Below are 22,741 nucleotides of genomic sequence, written 5' to 3' on the forward strand. Positions count from 1 at the left end.
TATAAGAGATGAGTTTAATGTGGTGTTTGAGCGCAATCCACAATGTTGTTATAAAATTTAGCATATTTTAAGACCTAGAATAAGCCATTGTTATTAATAGTACAGCACAGAACTACATAAAGAACTCCACTACTTGCACATAATTGGCTTAGTGCACCATTAGCTAATTGCTCAAGACATATCCAAGCTGAATGTTACTGCGCGTTCCTATAGAAGTCTATCATATCAGACATGTAGACCTGAGCGCTCCCTAGACTATCACTGGAGCACTCAAAAATAATTTTGGGTTAATATCAGTGCAAATAAAGAAGTGCTATTGCTAGTGCTTGTGCAATGTTAGTGCACAATATCACTAATGTGTTTTCACTCCACTTGTAATCTAGCCCATAGTGCTCAACACATGTACGCTCCTGAGCATATCTCAGTATGTGCTTTTATCTATCTTTAATATTGCATTTTACACGTCAATTTTTTTTCTTAGTGGTGCCCACACAAATCATAATTCATCATACCAAGCAATTTTATAAAATAACTCTAGTTTGCAGAAATACCCAAATAATGCAACCACTAAGCAAGCACACAAAGGATGCCGATATTTGCTTTAGAAAATAATATATACAGTAAGAAGAGGCCATTTGAAAGTTTGCAGGGCAAAGTTGAATGACCCTTTAGTTCTTCTTTAATTGCACCTGTAGTGCTTAAAAGGGGTTAATGTTTATTCTTGTGCTTCTACGCACTGCTGGGAGGGCACAGTAAAGAAGAGCAGGAATTTCCTGTCTTTTGTGCTTATGACTTGTATGTATGTGCATATTTATATATATATACTGTATATACTGTCTAGATAGACAGACAGATAGATAGATGCACATACATACATGTGTATATGTCTAAATAAAAAACAGAACGCACAGTATATAATTAATCAGAATTTTGGACCCTATGTTTTAAAAATGAAATAGCGAATGCTCAACTATGCCGAATTTGTACAGTATATTAGAAGATATAATATCCCCTAATTTGAGTTCTTGTATGCTCAGCGCATTCTCTTTAAAGGGACAGTAATGTACACATGAAATGTTCATGATTTAGACAAAGCATACCATTTTAAAAAACTTTCCACTTTACTTCTATTATCTAAATTGCTTCTCTTGTCCCTTGTTAAAAAGTGTCCCTTGAATTCCGATTGGCTGATAGGATTCTATCAGCCAATCGGAATTAAGGTAGGAAAAATCCTATTGGCTGATCCAATCAGCCAATAGGATTGAAGTTCAATCTTATTGGCTGATTGGATCAGCCAATAGAATTGAGCTCGCATTCTATTGGCTGTTCCAATCAGCCAATAGAATGCGAGCTCAATCCTATTGGTTAGATCAGCCAATAGGATTTTTCCTACCTTAATTCTGATTGGCTTTTAAGGGACGCCATCTTGTATGACGTCATTTAAAGGAACCTTCATTCTTCGTTAGGACGTCGATGGAAGAAGATGGCTCCGCGTCGGCTGGATTGAAGATGGATCCGCTCCACTCCGGATGGATGAAGATAGAAGATGACGCCTGGATGAAGACTTCTGCCGCTTGGAGGACCTCTTCTGGCTGGATCGGATGAAGACTTCTGCCCCTCTGGAGGTTCACTTGTGCCCGGCTGGGTGAAGACGGCTCAAGGTAGGAAGATCTTCAGGGGGGTAGTGTTAGGTTTTTTTAAGGGGGGATTGGGAGGGTTTTAGAGTAGGGTTGGGTGTGTGGGTGGTGGGTTTTAATGTTGGGGGGGTATTGTATTTTTTTTACAGGTAAAAGAGCTGATTACTTTGGGGCAATGCCCAGCAAAAGGCCCTTTTAAGGGCTATTTGTAATTTAGTATAGGGTAGGGAATTTTATTATTTTGGGGGGCTTTTTATTTTATTAGGGGGATTAGATTAGGTGTTATTAGTTTAAAATTCTTGTAATTCTTATTTTTTCTGTAATTTAGTGGTTTTTTTTCGTAATTTAGTTTATTTAATTTAATTGTATTTAATTGTAGGTAGTTTAGGTAATTAGTTTAATTATAGTGTAGTGTTAGGTGTAATTGTAACTTAGGTTAGGATTTATTTTACAGGTATATTTGTCTTTATTTTAACTAGGAAGTTATTAAATAGTTAATAACTATTTAATAACTATTGCACCTAGTTAAAATAAATACAAAGTTGCCTGTAAAATAAATATAAATCCTAAACTAGCTACAATGTAACTATTAGTTATATTGTAGCTAGTTTAGGGTTTATTTTATAGGTAAGTATTTAGTTTTAAATAGGAGTAATTTATTTAATTGTAGTAATTTTATTTAGATTATTTTAAATTATATTTAAGTTAGAGAGGTGGTAGGGTTAGGGTTAGACTTAGGTTTAGGGGTTAATAAATTTATAATAGTGGCGGCGACGTTGGTGGCGGCAGATTAGGGGTTAATAAAGTTAATATAGTTGCGGCGACTTGGGGGGGCAGATTAAGGGTTAATAACTATAATGTAGGTGTCGGCAATGTTGGGGGCAGCAGATTTGGGGTTCATAGGGATAATGTAGGTGGCGGCGGTGTCCAGAGCGGCAGATTAGGGGTTAATAATATAATGTAGGTGGCGACGATGTCGGGGGCGGCAGATTAGGGGTTAATAAGTGTAAGATTAGAGGTGTTTAGACTCTGGGTTCATTTTAGGGTGTTAGGTGCAGACATAAAATTCATTACCCCATAGGAAACAATGGGGCTGCGTTAGAAGCTGGACGCTACTTTTTTGCAGGTGTTAGGTTTTTTTCAGCCTGCTCAGCCCCATTGTTTCCTATGGGGAAACCGTGCCCGAGCACGTTTAGCCAGATAACCGCTGACTTAAGCAACGCTGGTATTGAGGTGAGATGTGGAGCTAAATTTTGCTCTACGCTCACCTTTTTGCGGCTAACGCCAGGTTTAAAAAAACCTGTAATACCAGCGTTGTCTTAAGGGAGCAGTGGGAAAAAAAGGCACCCCGCAAGCCTTACCGACAAAAACTCGTAATCTAGCCGTTTGTTTTTACTTTAAAGTGATTGTAAGCTTTAATAGTGTAATCCATAGATTATAACAATATTCATATAACCAGGGGCACTTTAATTTATTAAAACATTTAAAGATGCTTCCTTTTTAAAATATTTATCATCTAGCTATTGTAAACATTGCGCCGTTCCTCCGCCACATCTCATACTTTTCTGTCTTAGATGACGAATCTAGTTCCATCCAATGGTTGAAGCCGTATTCGTCGTGTAAGACAGAAAAGACGTATGAGATGGGAGCAGAGGAACGGCGCAATGTATACTATCACTAAATATAAATAGATAGGTAAATATTTTAAAAAGGACGTGTCTTTAAATGTTTTAATGAATTTTGCACTCCACTCATAATCAAGGCCGTATTGGTTTAGCTTTCATGTGGAAATAAAATATTTCTGTTTTTTCCCACATTGTAATAAATATTTGATAATGATTTGTTGTTATTACTTATTATTCAATAAAAACTATGCTTAATAAACTAAATTAATAAACTAATAGAGAATTCCATATAAGTTCTAATTCTCACATAACTTACCACTCCACAAAACGGTCATAGATAAGCTCTTTTTTATTCACTATTTTCATCAGGGTGGGAGCATGCCCAAACAGAAAACTGCATTAAAGAAAAAGAATAGTTAATGATTAATTAAAATAACAACATGCAGTTGAATTCATTTACAGCATGACTATGCATGATTTTCCTCCTTATACATAGAGCAAGTGAGATTGGCATAGTACCTCGCTCACACAGCTCATTGTGCCTAATAAATTGCCTGGTTTCTAGAACTGAAAGCAAGCGGCGCCTAGCCACTACCCTAAAACTCATTGACCCACCTACAGGACCCCGCACCCCTGCCCCTACTTGTCATTACTCTGTTCGCGGGACACCTGTGACTCCACCCATTCCATGATAAAGCCTCCCTTTCCCAACAGATGTGAGAAATGTTTAGAGTTATGAATATACACATTTATAATAGCTAATCAGAAGAATGGATGGATCTTGATAGTTTGCCTATTCTAAGGATGCTGGTATTTTTAAGGTTCAAGTTATGCTGTATAATCATCTCTGCAATTTTTACTATTAGCTTGGCTAATATTTTTCTCCACTAATGGATGCACCCTCTAGACATTTACAATAACCAAGTTTCAAGGTGTTTGCCAACAGCTATTATATAACTGCCAAGGATAGGCAAAGTGTCCATAAACGGACACTGGTGTCCGTGACTAGCCCTTGCAGTGTCCGCCACAACCTTAGAATATCTTTTCTTTCTGATTAAGTAATAGGAAAAAAAAAATATGTAGTGTGAATAAAGTTAGTGGCTTGTCAAGAGACTGCTAGCGATATTGGGTGATAAGTTATGGAATAAATAAAGAAATACTGGATGTGTATCTGCATCTGTATAATAACACCCAGCTCTATACAAAGACACAGTAGTGACACTGGCACATGCATATAGCCAGACAAGGGCTGGTTATAGGGTCAGTGGTATCTGCACCAGTATAATAACACCCAGCACTATGTAATTACACAGTAGTGACACTGGCTCATGGGTATAGCCAGAGGAGGGCTGGTTATAGGATCAGTGGTATCTGCATCAGTATAAAAACACCCAACACTATTTAATGACACAGTAGTGACACTGACTCATGGGTATAGCCAGAGGAGGGCTGGTTATATGATCAGTGGTATCTGCATCAGTATAATAACACCCAGCACTATATAATGACACAGTAGTGACACTGGCACATGGGTATAGCTAGAGGAGGGCTGGTTATAGGATCAGTGGTATCTACATCAGTATAATAACACCCAGCACTATATTATAACACAGTAGTGACACTGGCACATGAGTATAGCCAGAGGAGGGCTGGTTATAGGATCAGTGGTATCTACATCAGTATAATAACACCCAGCGCTATATAATGACACAATAGTGACACTGGCACATGGGTATAGCCAGAGGAGGGCTGGTTATAGGATCAGTGGTATCTACATCAGTATAATAACACCCAGCGCTATATAATGACACAATAGTGACACTGGCACATGGGTATAGCCAGAGGATGGCTGGTTATAGGGTCAGTGGTATCTGCACCAGTATAATAACACCCAGCACTATATAATGACACAGTAGTGACACTGGCACATGGGTATAGCCAGAGGAGGGCTGGTTATAGGATCAGTAGTATCTGCATCAGTATAATAACACCCAGCACTATATTATAACACAGTAGTGACACTGGCACATGGGTATAGCCAGAGGAGAGATGGTTATAGGATCAGTGGTATCTGCATCAGTATAATAACACCCAGCGCTATATAATGACACAATAGTGACACTGGCACTTGGGTATAGCCAGAGGAGGGCTGGTTATAGGATCAGTGGTATCTGCATCAGTATAATAACACCCAGCACTATGTAATTACACAGTAGTGACACTGGCTCATGGGTATAGCCAGAGGAGGGCTGGTTATAGGATCAGTGGTATCTGCATCAGTATAAAAACACCCAACACTATTTAATGACACAGTAGTGACACTGACTCATGGGTATAGCCAGAGGAGGGCTGGTTATATGATCAGTGGTATCTGCATCAGTATAATAACACCCAGCACTATATAATGACACAGTAGTGACACTGGCTCATGGGTATAGCCAGAGGAGGGCTGGTTATAGGATCAGTGGTATCTGCATCAGTATAATAACACCCAGCACTATATAATGACACAGTAGTGACACTGGCACATGGGTATAGCCAGAGGAGGGCTGGTTATAGGGTCAGTGGTATCTGCATCAGTATAATAACACCCAGCACTATATGACACAGTAGTGACACTGGCTCATGGGTATAGCCAGAGGAGGGCTGGTTATAGAATCAGTGGTATCTGCATCAGTATAATAACACCCAGCACTATATGACACAGTAGTGACACTGGCTCATGGGTATAGCCAGAGGAGGGCTGGTTATAGGGTTAGTGGTATCTGCATCAGTATAATAACACCCAGCACTATATAATGACACAGTAGTGACACTGGCTCATGGGTATAGCCAGACAAGGGCTGGTTATAGGGTTAGTGGTATCTGCATCAGTATAATAACACCCAGCACTATATAATGACACAGTAGTGACACTGGCTCATGGTTATAGCCAGATGAGGGCTGGTTATAGGATCAGTGGTATCTGCATCAGTATAATAACACCCAGCACTATATAATGACACAGTAGTGACACTGGCTCATGGGTATAGCCAGACAAGGGCTGGTTATAGGGTTAGTGGTATCTGCATCAGTATAATAACACCCAGCACTATATAATGACACAGTAGTGACACTGGCACATGGGTATAGCAAGAGGAGGGCTGGTTATAGGATCAGTGGTATCTGTATCAGTATAATAACACCAAACACTATAAAATAATGTTTTTAATTTTAAATGTACCTTGGTGTCCTTCACTAAGGTCTGTACTTTGGAAAATGTCCGCCACAGCGTTTGTCTGTGCCTATCCCTGATAACTGCTTTGCAATAGGTTCCTTTTTTTTTATAAATAAGATTTCATTTTTGGAGCACTAAAAGGGACACTAAACCCAAATTCTTTCTTTCGTGATTCATATAGAGCATGCAATTTTAAGCAACTTTCTAATTTACTCCTATTATCAATTTAACTGCGTTCTCATGCTATCTTTATTTGAAAAAGCAGGAATGTAAGCTTAAAAGCCCATTTTTGGTTCAGCACCTGGATAGCGCTTGCTGCTTGGTGGCTAAATGTAGCAAACTAATCAGCAAGCTCTACCCCGTGCTGAACCAAAAATGGGCCAGCAAATAACCTTACTTGCCTGCATTTTCAAATAAAGATAGCAAGATAACGAAGAAAATTTGGTAATAGGAGTAAATTAGAAAGTTGCTTAAAATTGCATGCTCTATCTGAAACGGAAAAGAAAGAATTTGGGTTTAGTAACCCTTTAAAGGAACTATAGATCAAATAATAGGAATGCCCAAAAACATAGGTGAAGTGAGGCTTAATGGATTTAGAACATGATCTTACCTATACAAGGAGGCTTATCAGCAACCTCACAAGCTCTTCTTTGCATCTATCCCAGTACCACTGTTAGGGTTGCCAACCCTCCCTTATTTCCATGGATCTCCCTTATTTGCAAAATGAACATAAAGGATTGCTGGGAGCCAGGATGTCATAAATTAAAACTTAACATTTATTCTGCTTGCAATAAAATTATGAGGACATCACAACTGGTATGTGATTACTGCTTCAAAGTAAACAAACTGATGTGTTTCGAGTGAAAGTCATACTCTCAGCCAAGGGTAAGTAAAGTTGGATCTCATCATTTATACACTGGGACAAGAAAACCCATTACAAACCAATTTGGGAAAATCCAGGACAGATTAGTTTAGCTCTTTAGAAAATTTAGGACACACTGCCCAAATTCAGGATAGTCCCTAAAAATAGAGACCAAACTCCCTAAAGAGACTAAAGAGCAAAGTTTGTAACATAAGTTTTAAAACACTGCAAATTGCCTAAACCAGCTATTTGATTTGCAACATTTGTAAATAACAGAATGACAGAGGACAGGTTTAATAATTGCTACCCTATCCTGTAAACATGAGCTGTGCTGAATAGTTAATCGCTTCATGAGGGCAAAGTTTTATCTAATGGAATGATTGACCAAATACATGTTTCTGTTCTGCAAATTATATATGTTCCAAATATATATATATATATATATATATATATATATATATATATATATATATATATATATACATATACAGGGAGTGCAGAATTATTAGGCAAGTTGTATTTTTGAGGATTAATTTTATTATTGAACAACAACCATGTTCTCAATGAACCCAAAAAACTCATTAATATCAAAGCTGAATAGTTTTGGAAGTAGTTTTTAGTTTGTTTTTAGTTATAGCTATTTTAGGGGGATATCTGTGTGTGCAGGTGACTATTACTGTGCATAATTATTAGGCAACTTAACAAAAAACAAATATATACCCATTTCAATTATTTATTTTTACCAGTGAAACCAATATAACATCTCAACATTCACAAATATACATTTCTGACATTCAAAAACAAAACAAAAACAAATCAGTGACCAATATAGCCACCTTTCTTTGCAAGGACACTCAAAAGCCTGCCATCCATGGATTCTGTCAGTGTTTTGATCTGTTCCCCATCAACATTGCGTGCAGCAGCAACCACAGCCTCCCAGACACTGTTCAGAGAGGTGTACTGTTTTCCCTCCTTGTAAATCTCACATTTGATGATGGACCACAGGTTCTCAATGTGGTTTAGATCAGGTGAACAAGGAGGCCATGTCATTAGATTTTCTTCTTTTATACCCTTTCTTGCCAGCCACGCTGTGGAGTACTTGGATACGTGTGATGGAGCATTGTCCTGCATGAAAATCATGTTTTTCTTGAAGGATGCAGACTTCTTCCTGTACCACTGCTTGAAGAAGGTGTCTTCCAGAAACTGACAGTAGGACTGGGAGTTGAGCTTGACTCCATCCTCAACCCAAAAAGGCCCCACAAGCTCATCTTTGATGATACCAGCCCAAACCAGTACTCCACCTCCACCTTGCTGGCGTCTGAGTCGGACTGGAGCTCTCTGCCCTTTACCAATCCAGCCACGGGCCCATCCATCTGGCCCATCAAGACTCACTCTCATTTCATCAGTCCATAAAACCTTAGAAAAATCAGTCTTGAGATATTTCTTGGCCCAGTCTTGACGTTTCAGCTTGTGTGTCTTGTTCAGTGGTGGTCGTCTTTCAGCCTTTCTTACCTTGGCCATGTCTCTGAGTATTGCACACCTTGTGCTTTTGGGCACTCCAGTGATGTTGCAGCTCTGAAATATGGCCAAACTGGTGGCAAGTGGCATCTTGGCAGCTGCACGCTTGACTTTTCTCAGTTCATGGGCAGTTTTTTTTGCGCCTTCGTTTTTCCACACGCTTCTTGCGACCCTGTTGACTATTTTGAATGAAACGCTTGATTGTTCGATGATCACGCTTCAGAAGCTTTGCAATTTTAAGAGTGCTGCATCCCTCTGCAAGATATCTCACTATTTTTGACTTTTCTAAGCCTGTCAAGTCCTTCTTTTGACTCATTTTGCCAAAGGAAAGGAAGTTGCCTAATAATTATGCACACCTGATATAGGGTGTTGATGTCATTAGACCACACCCCTTCTCATTACAGAGATGCACATCACCTAATATGCTTAATTGGTAGTAGGCTTTCGAGCCTATACAGCTTGGAGTAAGACAACATGCATAAAGAGGATGATGTGGTCAAAATACTCATTTGCCTAATAATTCTGCACTCCCTGTATACACACATAACACACAGCTCTTTCTTGTAAACCCCCTATCTTATTTTTCACCAAGGTAAGGCGGTTTTGAAGACACAGGGGTCAATTTATCAAGCTCCATAGAAGTTATGAAGCAGCGGTCTAAAGGCCGCTGCTCCATAACTTGTCCGCCTGCTCTGAGGCGGCGGACAGAAATCAACCCGATCAAATACGATTAGATTGATTGACACCCCCTGTTAGTGGCCGATTGGCTATGAATCTGCAGGGGGGCAGTATTGCACCAGCAGTTCACAAGAACTGCTGGTGCAATGATAAATGCTGACAGCGTATGCTGTTCTGCATTTATCGATGTGTGGCGGACATGATATGCTATGTCGTATCATGTCCGTCCGCACTATAATAAATATACCCCTAAGTTTGATCCTCCAGTCTGTTCATTAGTATTTTGGGTCCACAAAAAGGTCTGCTTGGCTTAAGCTTTTGATTCACAAGGCTTACTTGGAGGAAGATAAATCTCCTCCACAATGTATTACAGCTCACTCATTCCATATCAGTCTATACTTCTTGGGCTTTTTAAAATGATGCTTCCGTTGAACAAATTTGCAAGGCAGCAACATGGTCATCTTTAGATACTTTTACTAAATTCAATAAATTCTACCATTTTTATATTTTTTCTTCTTCTGAAGGGGTCTTTGGTAGGAAAGTCCTCTAGAAATCAGTGTCTGGGAATAAAAGATGTCTGTGCTTTATTTGATTCTTTCCATTCTTTATCCTACCCATCATCATGGACTCCACAGCTTTGGTATAAATTCACATGCATAATAATTCGTAGACTCTAACCACATAATAAAAGAAAACAAAATCTATGCTTACCTGATCAATTAATTTCTTTCATGGTGGTGAGAGTCCATTGGCTCCACCAAAGTTTAAAGTTGTTTTGGGATGGTTCCTATTTTGCCCCTATATTTTCTCTGATTTGTCATTTCCAACATTTTTCTATTATATTCTACTTGCTTGGCTATATATTCTACTTGCTTGGCTATATATTCTACTTGCTTGGCTATACATATAACTGGCATATCAGTGATGTGGAAGGGATGAAGTGCTCTTAAGAGTTTTGAGAAATTTTGCCTCCTCCTAGTAGCCAGGAAGTAAATCCCATGCGTAATGGATTTTGGACTCTCACCAACATGAAATAAATTAATCTATCAGGTAAGCATACATTTTTTATTTTTATTTTTATTTTCTTTAGTAAATTTTTTATTAGTCGACAGAAAAATATTTATACATGATTACGCCATCAAAGGAACAAAAAGAAAATACATTTTGTTTTCTTCACATAACTAACACTTTGTTACATTAATTCCATGCATATATTCTTGTAATCAGGTTGCATTATCTATTCAGTCATGATTGAACAAGAGAAAAATAGAAATTACAAACACAGAGGAGAGGTTCATTTCTCACAAAGTGACTTATTCTAAAAAAAAAACAGTATCCATATGAGGTCTTCTATTTCTACTTAAAACCCTAAGCCCGCTTATACTCCTTATTAACATCTGTCATCTATCAGTTTTAGTGTTGTGGAATTGATTAAAAATTCTCAGACTCTGAATGGGGAATCCTATTGTGTATAACCTAACTTGTATCTGATTGATTATATCTAAACTCATAGGCCTATATTTAGAGTTGGGCGGTAGCCGTCAAAACCAGCGTTAGAGGCTCCTAACGCTGGTTTTTACCGCCCTCTGGTATTTGGAGTCAGTCATTAAAGGGTCTAACGCTCACTTTTCAGCCGCGACTTTTCCATACCGCAGATCCCCTTACGTCAATTGCGTATCCTATCTTTTCAATGGGATCTTTCTAACGCCGGTATTTAGAGTCTTGGCTGAAGTGAGCATTAGAAATCTAACGACAAAACTCCAGCCGCAGAAAAAAGTCAGTAGTTAAAGGGACAGTCTAGTCAAAATTAAACTTTCATGATTCAGATAGGGCATGCAATTTTAAACAACTTTCCAATTTACTTCTATTATCAAATTTGCTCTATTCTTTAGATATCCTTTGTTGAAGAAATAGCAATGCCCATGTGTGAGCCAATCACACAAGGCCTCTAGGTGCAGCAACCAATCAGCAGCCACTGAGCATATCTAGATATGCTTTTCAGCAAGTGATATCAAGCGAATGAAGCAAATTAGATCATAGAAGTAAATTAGAATGCTGTTTAAAATGAAATGCTCTTTCTAAATCACGAAAGAAAAAAATTGGCTTTCATGTCCCTTTAAGAGCTTTCTGGGCTAACGCCGGTTTATAAAGCTTTTAACTACTGTGCTCTAAAGTACACTAACACCCATAAACTACCTATGTACCCCTAAACCGAGGCCCCCCCACATCGCCGCCACTCTATTAAATTGTTTTAACCCCTAATCTGCCGACCGCCACCTACGTTATACTTATGTACTCCTAATCTGCTACCTCTAACACCGCCGACCCCTATATTATATTTATTAACCCCTAACCTGCCTCCCACAACGTCGCCGCCAGCTACCTACAATAATTAACCCCTAATCTGCCGACCGCAAAGCGCCGCTACCTACGTTATCCTTATGTACCCCTAATCTGCTGCCCCTAACACCGCCGACCCCTATATTATATTTATTAACCCCTAATCTGCCCCCCTCAACGTCGCCTCCACCTGCCTACACTTATTAACCCCTAATCTGCCGAGCGGACCGCACCGCTACTATAATAAAGTTATTAACCCCTAATCTGCCCTCCCTAACATCGCCGACTCCTAACTTCAATTATTAACCCCTAATCTGCCGACCGAATCTCGCCGCTACTGTAATAAAGGGATTAACCCCTAAAGCTAAGTCTAACCCTAACACTAACACCCCCCTAAGTTAAATATAGCATTCTATTGGCTGTTCCGATCAGCCAATAGAATGCAAGCTCAATCTGATTGGCTGATTGGATCAGCCAATCGGATTGAACTTGAATCTGATTGGCTGATTGAATCAGCCAATCAGATTTTTCCTACCTTAATTCCGATTGGCTGATAGAATCCTATCAGCCAATCAGAATTCAAGGGACGCCATCTTGGATGACGTCATTTAAAGGAACCTTCATTCGGTGAGTAGGCGTCGGTTGAAGAGGATGGATCCGCATCGGCTGGGAAGAAGATGGCTCCGCTCCGGATGGATGAAGATAGAAGATGCCGCTTGGATGAAGATGTCTGCCGGTCCAGATGTCCTCTTCTGCCCGGATAGGATGAAGACTTCTGCCGGTCTGGATGTCATCTTCTGCCCCATCGGATGAAGACTTCGGCCCGGCTGGGTGAAGACGACTCAAGGTAGGGAGATCTTCAGGGGGTAGTGTTAGGTTTATTTAAGGGGAGTTTGGGTGGGTTAGAGTAGGGGTATGTGGGTGGTGGGTTTTAATGTTGGGGGGGTTGTATTTTTTTTACAGGCAAAAGAGCTGATTACTTTGGGGCATGCCCCGCAAAAAGCCATTTTAAGGGCTGTTAAAAGAGCTGATTACTTTTGTATTTTAGAATAGGGTAGGGATTTTTTTTATTTTGGGGGCTTTTTTATTTTATTAGGGGGCTAATTCTTTTTTATTTTTTGTAATTTAGTGTTTGTTTGTTTTTGTATTATAGAATAGTTTATTTAATTGTAGGTAATTGTAGGTAATTTATTAAATTAATTTAATGATAGTGTAGTGTTAGGTTTAATTGTAACTTAGGTTAGGATTTATTTTACAGGTAATTTTGTAATTATTTAAACTAGGTAGCTATTAAATAGATATTAACTATTTAATAGCTATTGTACCTAGTTAAAATAAATACAAAGTTGCCTGTAAAATAAATATAAATCCTAAAATAGCTACAATGTAATGATTAATTATATTGTAGCTATATTAGGGTTTATTTTATAGGTAAATATTTAGTTTTAAATAGGAATAATTTAGTTAATTTTATGAATATTATTTTGTTTAATATAAATTATATTTATGTTAGAGGGGTGTTAGGGTAGGATTAGAGTTATGTTTAGGGGTTAATAACTTTATTATAGTAGCGGCGACGGTGTGGGCGGGAGATTAGGGGTTAATAATTGTAGGTAGGTGGCGGGGATGTTAGGGAGGGCAGATTAGGGGTTAATCAAATTTATTCTAGTGTTTGCGAGGCGGGAGTGCGGCGGTTTAGGGGTTAATACATTTATTATAGTGGCGGCAGTCGGCAGATTAGGGGTTAATAAGTGTAGGTAAGGTAGCGGCAACGTTGGGGGGGGGCAGATTAGGGGTTAATAAATATAATATAGGGGTCAGCGATGTTTGGGGCAACAGATTAGGGGTTCATAGGGATAATGTAGGTTGCGGCGGTGTCCGGAGCGGAAAATTAGTGGTTAATAATAATATGCAGGGATCAGCGATGTCGGGGGCGGCAGATTAGGGGTTAATAAGTGTAAGGTTAGGGGTGTTTAGACTTGGGGTTCATGTTAGGGTGTTAGGTGTAGACATAACTTTTATTTCCCCATAGGAAACAATGGCACTGCGTTAGGAGCTGGACGCTGCTTTTTTGCAGGTGTTAGGTTTTTTTCAGCCAGCTCAGCCCCATTGTTTCCTATGGGGATATTGTGCACAAGTACGTTTTCCCAGCTTACCGCTACCGTAAGCAACGCTGGTATTGAGAGTTGAAGTGGAGCTAAGTTAGGCTCAACGCACCCTTTTTTGAGCCTAACACAGCCCCTCAGACAACTCTAAATACCAGCGTTGTTGGAAAGGTGCATTGGGAAAAAAAGCAGCGTTAGCTACGCGAGTCTTTACTGACAAAACTCTAAATCTAGCCGATAGTTTTAAACACATAGTCAGAGAAACCTCTATGACTGAGGACTAGATGTTCAATTTTCATGACATCAAATTTAGAGATTTGAGATCTGGATGGAAGTACAGCCTTGAGACAGAAGGTCTGGTCTTAGAGGAATAGGCCAAGGCTGGCAACTTGACATTCAGACAAGGTCTGCATATCAAATCCTGTGAGTGAGGAAACACATAAGATCGTTCCATTTTGATCTTTGAGATCACTCTTGGAAGAAGAATCAGAGGGGGGAAAATGTAAGCAGGCTGGTAAGACCAGGGAACTGCTAAAGCATCCATCATTTCCACCTGAGGATCCCTGAACCTGGAAAGGTACCTGGGAAGTTTCTTGTTCAGATGAGAGGCCATCAGATCTATCTCTGGAGAACCCCACATCTGTAAAATTCGATAGAATACATCTAGATGGAGAGACAACTCCCCTGGATGTAGAGATTGCCAGCTGAGATAATCCGCTTCCCAATCTACATCTGGGATATGAATCACCGTGATTAGACAGGAATTGGATTCCACCAAAGAAAGTATGCAAGCTACTTCTTTCATAGCTAGGTAACTGTGAGTTCCTCCTTGATGATTGTCATATGCCACTGTAGTGATAGTATCTGTCTGAAAACAAATATAAGGTTTCCTCTTTAATAGAGGCCAAGCCTGAAGAGCTCTGAAGAGAGCACGGAGTTCCAAATTATTGATTGGTAACCTCGCCTCTCGAGGATTCCAAACTCCTTGTGCTATCAGAGCCCCCAGACACCTCCCCAACCTGTAAGACTTGCATCTGTGGTGATTACAGACCAGATAGGATGAGCAAAAGAGGCCCCTTGAATAATAAAGTAGTGGTTTAACCATCAAGTCAGAGAGAGTTGAGTGTTGGGATTTAAGAATATCAGTTGTGATATCTGAGTGTAATCCCTGCACCATTGGTGCAATATGCAAAGCTGAAGAGGTCTCATGTGAAAATGAGCAAAGGGTATCGCGTCCGATGCTGCAATCATGAGACCTAAAACTTCCATGCGCATAGCCACTGATGGGAATGATAGAGACAAGGTTTAGACAAGCTGAAACCAATCTCAATCGTCTCTTTTCTGTTAGGGATAGAGTCATCGACACTGAATCTATCTGGAAACCTAAAAGGTTGACCTTTGTCTGAGGAATCAAGAAACTCTTTGGTAAATTGATCCTCCAACCATGTCTTCGAAGAAACAACAATAGCTGTGTCGTGTAAGATTCTGCTAAATGAAAAGATTGAGCTAGTACCAAGATATCGTCCAAATAAGGAAATACTGCAAAGCCCTGCTTTCTGATTACAGATAAAAGGGCACCGAGAACCTTTGAGAATATTCTTGGAGCTGTTGCAAGGCCAAATGGAAGAGCGACAAATTTGGCGATGCTTTTCTAGAAATGAGAATCTTATAAATTGATAATGATCTGGGTGGATTGGGATGTGAACATTAGCATCCTGTAAGTCTATTGTGGACATAAATTGACCTTGCTGAACAAAAGGCAGAATAGTCCTTTTAGTCACCATCTTGAAAGTTGGGACTCTTACAAATCGATTTAAAGTTTGGTCTAAACAAATGTTCCTTCTTCGGGGCAATGAAAAGATTTGAATAAAAACCCAACCCCTGTTCCTGAAGAGAACTGGGACAATTACCCCCAAGAGTTCTAGATCTGAAACACATTTCATAAATGCTTTTACTGGGTTTTTTGGTACATGGGTGAGAAAGAATCATGACATGAGAGACTTTATTCTGAATCCAATTCGATACCCCTGAGAAATTATATTCTGAATCCACTGATTTTGGACAGAATCTGCCAAAAAATCTTGAAACAGCTTTAGTCTGCCCCCCCACCAGAAGAACTATATTGGGGGCTGTACCTTCATGCAGGCCTAGGGGCCAGATTCGGTTTCTTATATGGCTTGGATTTATTCCAATTTGGAGATGGTCTCCAATTAGAGCCAGAGGCTTTAGGGAAGGGAGCAGTTTTCTGTTATCTATTCTGAGGAAAGGAACAAAAACAATTAGTAGCTTTCCCTTAGATTTTTTTTTCTTGGGGAAGAAAAACTCCCTTTCCCCCTAAATAGTGGAAATAATAGAATCCAATTAAGAACCAAAAAGGTTTTTACATTGAAAGGAAGATTTTCAGAAACTCGTAATGGCAGCAGTATGGAGAGTAAATTATGCAACATTTTTGGCATTAGTTTCGCATCCTGTTCAGCGCAAAACTCGTAATCTAGGTGAATGTAAGATAATTCATGGTCTGAAGACAACTGCTGAGCTAAACTGTCTAACCAAAAAGTAGAAGCAGCAGCAACATCAGCCATATATATAACTGGTCTGAGAATATAGCCAATATGTATATATGCCCTTCTAAGAAAAGATTCAAGCTTCTTATCTAAAGGGTCTTTAAAAGAAGTGCTGTCTTCTATAGGAATGGTAGTACATTTAGCAAGAGTGGAAATAGACCCATCAACCTTAGAGACTGTTTCCCAAAGTTCCAAATTACCAACAGGCAAAGGATTTAAAGTTTTAAACTTAGAAGAAGGGTTAAAAGAGGTACCAGGTTTAGACCATTCTTTAGCAATCAAATTGGAGATAGCATCTGGAATAGGAAAAACTTCAGGTGTAATAACAGTAGTCTTACATACAGGATTTAAATGATTACAAGATTTATCATCAGGAGGTATAGGGGCAAATTTATCAAGCTCTGTATGGAGCTTGAGGCCCCTTGTTTGTCTAAAGACTGCTGCTCCATAACTTATCCACCTGCTCTGAGGCGGCGGATAGAAATCAACCCGATCGAATACCCCCTGCTAGCATATGCTGACGGCATTTATTGATGTGTAGCGATGTACAGCGGACATTATACGCTACCTTGTATTATGTCGCACATTGATACGTATGCCCCTTAGATATACACACATTTATTTATTTATTTATTTATTTATATATATATATGTGTGTGTGTGTGTGTCTCGATGAAAGGGCTGGTCTTTAATTTTTTTCTTTATATGTGTGTGTGTATATATATATATATAAATATATATATATATATATATATATGTATATTTATATATATATATATATATATACACACATACATCATATATATATATATATATATATATATATATATATATATATATATATATATATATGTGTGTGTATATATATATATATATACATATAAATGTATATATAAATGTGTGTGTGTATATATATATATATATATATATATATATGTCTGTGTGTGTATATATATATATATATATATATACACACACACACACACACACATATATATATATATATATATATATATATATATATATATATATATATATATATATATATATATATATATATATATATATATATACACACAAATATACATTCATACATCAGACTCCAAATAAAATGCCAAGACCCCTTTGGACAGTGAACTTATTTATTTCAATGGACCTGGCTTAAGAAATAAAGTAAATATAAAATTATGACAAAATCATAGTATTAAAAGGACTGATTTAAGTTCCTCCAGAATAAGTGTGTTAAAATGTTACAAATAACAAACACTACACAGCCACAGCCTGTATAATATTTCCAGCAAAGAGTTACCTTATTTTTAGAAGTCCAGCTCTAAAACAGAAGTCACTCTAGAGGGGAAGATCGTTATCTTTATTACCGTGCTCTGCTCTTCAGTCTCCCTCCGGTTTCCCTGTATACCACGTGCAGGCACTTATTAACCTTTAACCCTCCCACTTCCCCTACGGAATAGCAGAGAAGCTAAAAATGTTTTACTGCTGCTCTCTCTGCATTGCAATTTGCAATAGAAAACGTCTATAGGTTGATAGATAAAAAATCACCCTCTTCTCTGTGACTGACTGTACCGGCCTCAATGTGCAGCAGACATGTAAGCGTGACTGCCTCACTGGCTTCAATAAACAGTGTGAAGGAACACTGAAGCCTTGAAGTGTGTCATGCCGGCCCCAGCTGATGCGGCCCACCGGGAAAAATCCCGGCTTCCCGGCTGGCCAATCCGGCCCTGTGCACACTGCATCAAATTGGTCTGCATGGCTGTCGTCCCAGAAGGAAGCCTCTTCTAAAGATGATGCACAAGAAAGCCCTCAAACAGTTTGCTGAAGACAAGCAGACTAAGGACATTGATTACTGGAACCATGTCCTGTGGTAACAGTGTTACTATAGGTCCCGGGAAGTAAGTAGGGTGCTGCTGAAGCCTTTGCAACTGCACATACTGCAAATATCAGTAGGAGCACTATGGAGCTAAACAGTGTCAAGCAGATATGTGCAATTCGTTTTGGGCCAAATTTTGTTTTCGGACAAAATTTGGCCAATTCAGAGATTTGAATGAATCCGAATTTCCAAATCGGCACCATAATAAAAATTCCGAAAACGAATAAATCAGTTTTCAAATTTTTGGATCCATTCTTTGTTCATATTCAGAATTTTTCACTGTTCTAATCTAAACCGCCGTTCCCCGACATTGCCAACACTAACTAAAACACTAAGGCCTAGATTTAGAGTTTGGCGTTAGCCGTGAAAACCAGCGTTAGAGGCTCCTAACGCTGGTTTTAGGCTAACTCTGGTATTTGGAGTCACTCAAAAAAGGGTCTAACGCTCACTTTTCAGCCGCGACTTTTCCATACCGCAGATCCCCTTACATAAATTGCGTATCCTATCTTTTCAATGGGATTTTTCTAACTCCGGTATTTAGAGTCGTGGCTGAAGTGAGCGTTAGAACTCTAACGACAAAACTCCAGCCGCAGGAAAAAAGTCAGTAGTTAAGAGCTTTCTGGGCTAACGCCGGTTCATAAGGCTCTTAACTACTGTACTCTAAAGTACACTAACACCCATAAACTACCTATGTACCCCTAAACCGAGGTCCCCCCACACCGATTAAATTTTTTAACCCCTAATCTGCCGACCGCCACCTACGTTATCCTTATGTACCCCTAATCTGCTGCCCCTAACACCGCCAACCCCTATATTATATTTATTAACCCCTAACCTGCCCCCCACAACGTCGCTGCCACCTACCTACACTTATTAACCCCTAATCTGCCGACCGCAAAGCGCCGCCACCTACGTTATCCTTATGTACCCCTAATCTGCTGCCCCTAACACCGCCGACCCCTATATTATATTTATTAACCCCTAATCTGCCCCCCCCCCCCCCCACAACGTCGCCTCCACCTGCCTACACTTATTAACCCCTAATCTGCCGAGCGGACCTGAGCGCTACTATAATAAAGTTATTAACCCCTAATCCGCCTCACTAACCCTATAATAAATAGTATTAACCCCTAATCTGCCCTCCCTAACATCGCCGACACCTAACTTCAATTATTAACCCCTAATCTGCCGACCGGAGCTCACCGCTATTCTAATAAATGTATTAACCCCTAAAGCTAAGTCTAACCCTAACACTAACACCCCCCTAAGTTAAATATAATTTTAATCTAACGAAATTAATGAACTCTTATTAAATAAATTATTCCTATTTAAAGCTAAATACTTACCTGTAAAATAAATCCTAATATAGCTACAATATAAATTATAATTACATTGTAGCTATTTTAGGATTAATATTTATTTTACAGGCAACTTTGTAATTATTTTAACCAGGTACAATAGCTATTAAATAGTTAAGAACTATTTAATAGTTACCTAGTTAAAATAATTACAAAATTACCTGTAAAATAAATCCTAACCTAAGTTACAATTAAACCTAACACTACACTATCATTAAATTAATTAAATTAAATACCTACAATTACCTACAATTAAACCTAACACTACACTATCAATACATTAATTAAATACAATATCTACAAATAACTACAATGAAATAAACTAACTAAAGTACAAAAAATAAAAAAGAACTAAGTTACAAAAAATAAAAAAATATCTACAAACATAAGAAAAATATTACAACAATTTTAAACTAATTACACCTACTCTAAGCCCCCTAATAAAACAACAAAGCCCCCCAAAATAAAAAATGCCCTACCCTATTCTAAATTACTAAAGTTAAAGCTCTTTTACCTTACCAGCCCTGAACAGGGCCCTTTGCGGGGCATGCCCCAAGAAGTTCAGCTCTTTTGCCTGTAAAAAAAACATACAATACCCCCCCCAACATTACAACCCACCACCCACATACCCCTAATCTAACCCAAACCCCCCTTAAATAAACCTAACACTAAGCCCCTGAAGATCTTCCTACCTTGTCTTCACCATACCAGGTTCACTGATCGGTCCAGAAGAGCTCCTCCGATGTCCTGATCCAAGCCCAAGCGGGGGGCTGAAGATGTCCATGATCCGGTAGAAGTCTTCATCCAAGCGGGGCAGAAGAGGTCTTCCATCCGATTGAAGTCTTCATCCAGGCGGCATCTTCTATCGACATCCATCTGGAGCGGTGCGGCAGCATCCTGAAGACCTCCGACGCGGAACATCCATCCTGGCCGACGACTGAACAACGAATGACGGTTCCTTTAAATGACGTCATCCAAGATGGCGTCCCTCGAATTCCGATTGGCTGATAGGATTCTATCAGCCAATTGGAATTAAGGTAGGAATATTCTGATTGGCGGATGGAATCAGCCAATCAGATTTAGCTCGCATTCTATTGGCTGATCGGAACAGCCAATAGAATGCGAGCTCAATCTGATTGGCTGATTGGATCAGCCAATCGGATTGAACTTGATTCTGATTGGCTGATTCCATCAGCCAATCAGAATATTCCTACCTTAATTCCGATTGGCTGATAGAATCCTATCAGCCAATCGGAATTCGAGGGACGCCATTTTGGATGACGTCATTTAAAGGAACCGTCATTCGTTGTTCAGTCGTCGGCCAGGATGGATGTTCTGCGTCGGAGGTCTTCAGGATGCTGCCGCTCCGCTCCAGATGGATGTCGATAGAAGATGCCGCCTGAATGAAGACTTCAATCGGATGGAAGACCTCTTCTGCCCCACTTGGATGAAGACTTCTACCGGATCATGGACATCTTCAGCCCCCCGCTTGGGCTTGGATCAGGACATCGGAGGAGCTCTTCTGGACCGATCGGTGAACCTGGTATGGTGAAGCCAAGGTAGGAAGATCTTCAGGGGCTTAGTGTTAGGTTTATTTAAGGGGGGTTTGGGTTAGATTAGGGGTATGTGGGTGGTGGGTTGTAATGTTGGGGGGGTATTGTATGTTTTTTTTACAGGCAAAAGAGCTGAACTTCTTGGGGCATGCCCCGCAAAGGGCCCTGTTCAGGGCTGGTAAGGTAAAAGAGCTTTTAACTTTAGTAATTTAGAATAGGGTAGGACATTTTTTATTTTGGGGGGCTTTGTTGTTTTATTAGGGGGCTTAGAGTAGGTGTAATTAGTTTAAAATTGTTGTAATATTTTTCTTATGTTTGTAGATATTTTTTTATTTTTTGTAACTTAGTTCTTTTTTATTTTTTGTACTTTAGTTAGTTTATTTCATTGTAGTTATTTGTAGGTATTGTATTTAATTAATGTATTGATAGTGTAGTGTTAGGTTTAATTGTAGGTAATTGTAGGTATTTTATTTAATTAATTTATTGATAGTATAGTGTTAGGTTTAATTGTAACTTAGGTTAGGATTTATTTTACAGGTAATTTTGTAATTATTTTAACTAGGTAACTATTAAATAGTTCTTAACTATTTAATAGCTATTGTACCTGGTTAAAATAATTACAAAGTTGCCTGTAAAATAAATATTAATCCTAAAATAGCTACTATGTAATTATAATTTATATTGTAGCTATATTAGGATTTATTTTACAGGTAAGTATTTAGCTTTAAATAGGAATAATTTATTTAATAAGAGTTAATTAATTTCGTTAGATTAAAATTATATTTAACTTAGGGGGGTGTTAGTGTTAGGGTTAGACTTAGCTTTAGGGGTTAATACATTTATTAGAATAGCGGTGAGCTCCGGTCGGCAGATTAGGGGTTAATAATTGAACTTAGGTGTCGGCGATGTTAGGGAGGGCAGATTAGGGGTTAATACTATTTATTATAGGGTTAGTGAGGCGGATTAGGGGTTAATAACTTTATTATAGTAGCGCTCAGGTCCGCTCGGCAGATTAGGGGTTAATAAGTGTAGGCAGGTGGAGGCGAAGTTGTGGGGGGCAGATTAGGGGTTAATAAGTATAATATAGGGGTCGGCGATGTTAGGGCAGCAGATTAGGGGTACAAAAGGATAATGTAAGTAGAGGCGGTTTACGGAGTGGCAGATTAGGGGTTAATAATAATATGCAGGGGTCAGCGATAGCGGGGGCGGCAGAATAGGGGTTAATAAGTCTAAGGTTAGGGGTGTTTAGACTCGGGGTACATGTTAGAGTGTTAGGTGCAGACGTAGGAAGTGTTTACGCATAGCAAACAATGGGGCTGTGTTAGGAGCTGAACGCGGCTTTTTTGCAGGTGCACGAGCACTTTTTTGAGGCTGGCCGCTTGCGTAAGCAACTCTGGTA

At 39.1% G+C, this 22,741-nt stretch overlaps 1 protein-coding gene across 1 annotated transcript in view; it reads right to left on the reverse strand.

Moving 5' to 3' along the window:
* LOC128644857 (cholesterol 24-hydroxylase) overlaps nt 1-22,741 on the reverse strand; it is a 118,698-nt gene that overhangs the window by 67,950 nt on the left and 28,007 nt on the right. The window contains exon 2 of the mRNA XM_053697478.1: nt 3,579-3,656. Coding sequence (XP_053553453.1) covers nt 3,579-3,656 — 78 coding nt within the window. The remainder of the gene's footprint in view (nt 1-3,578; nt 3,657-22,741) is intronic.

Source organism: Bombina bombina, chromosome 1 (assembly GCF_027579735.1).
Source record: "Bombina bombina isolate aBomBom1 chromosome 1, aBomBom1.pri, whole genome shotgun sequence".
NCBI lineage: Eukaryota > Metazoa > Chordata > Amphibia > Anura > Bombinatoridae > Bombina > Bombina bombina.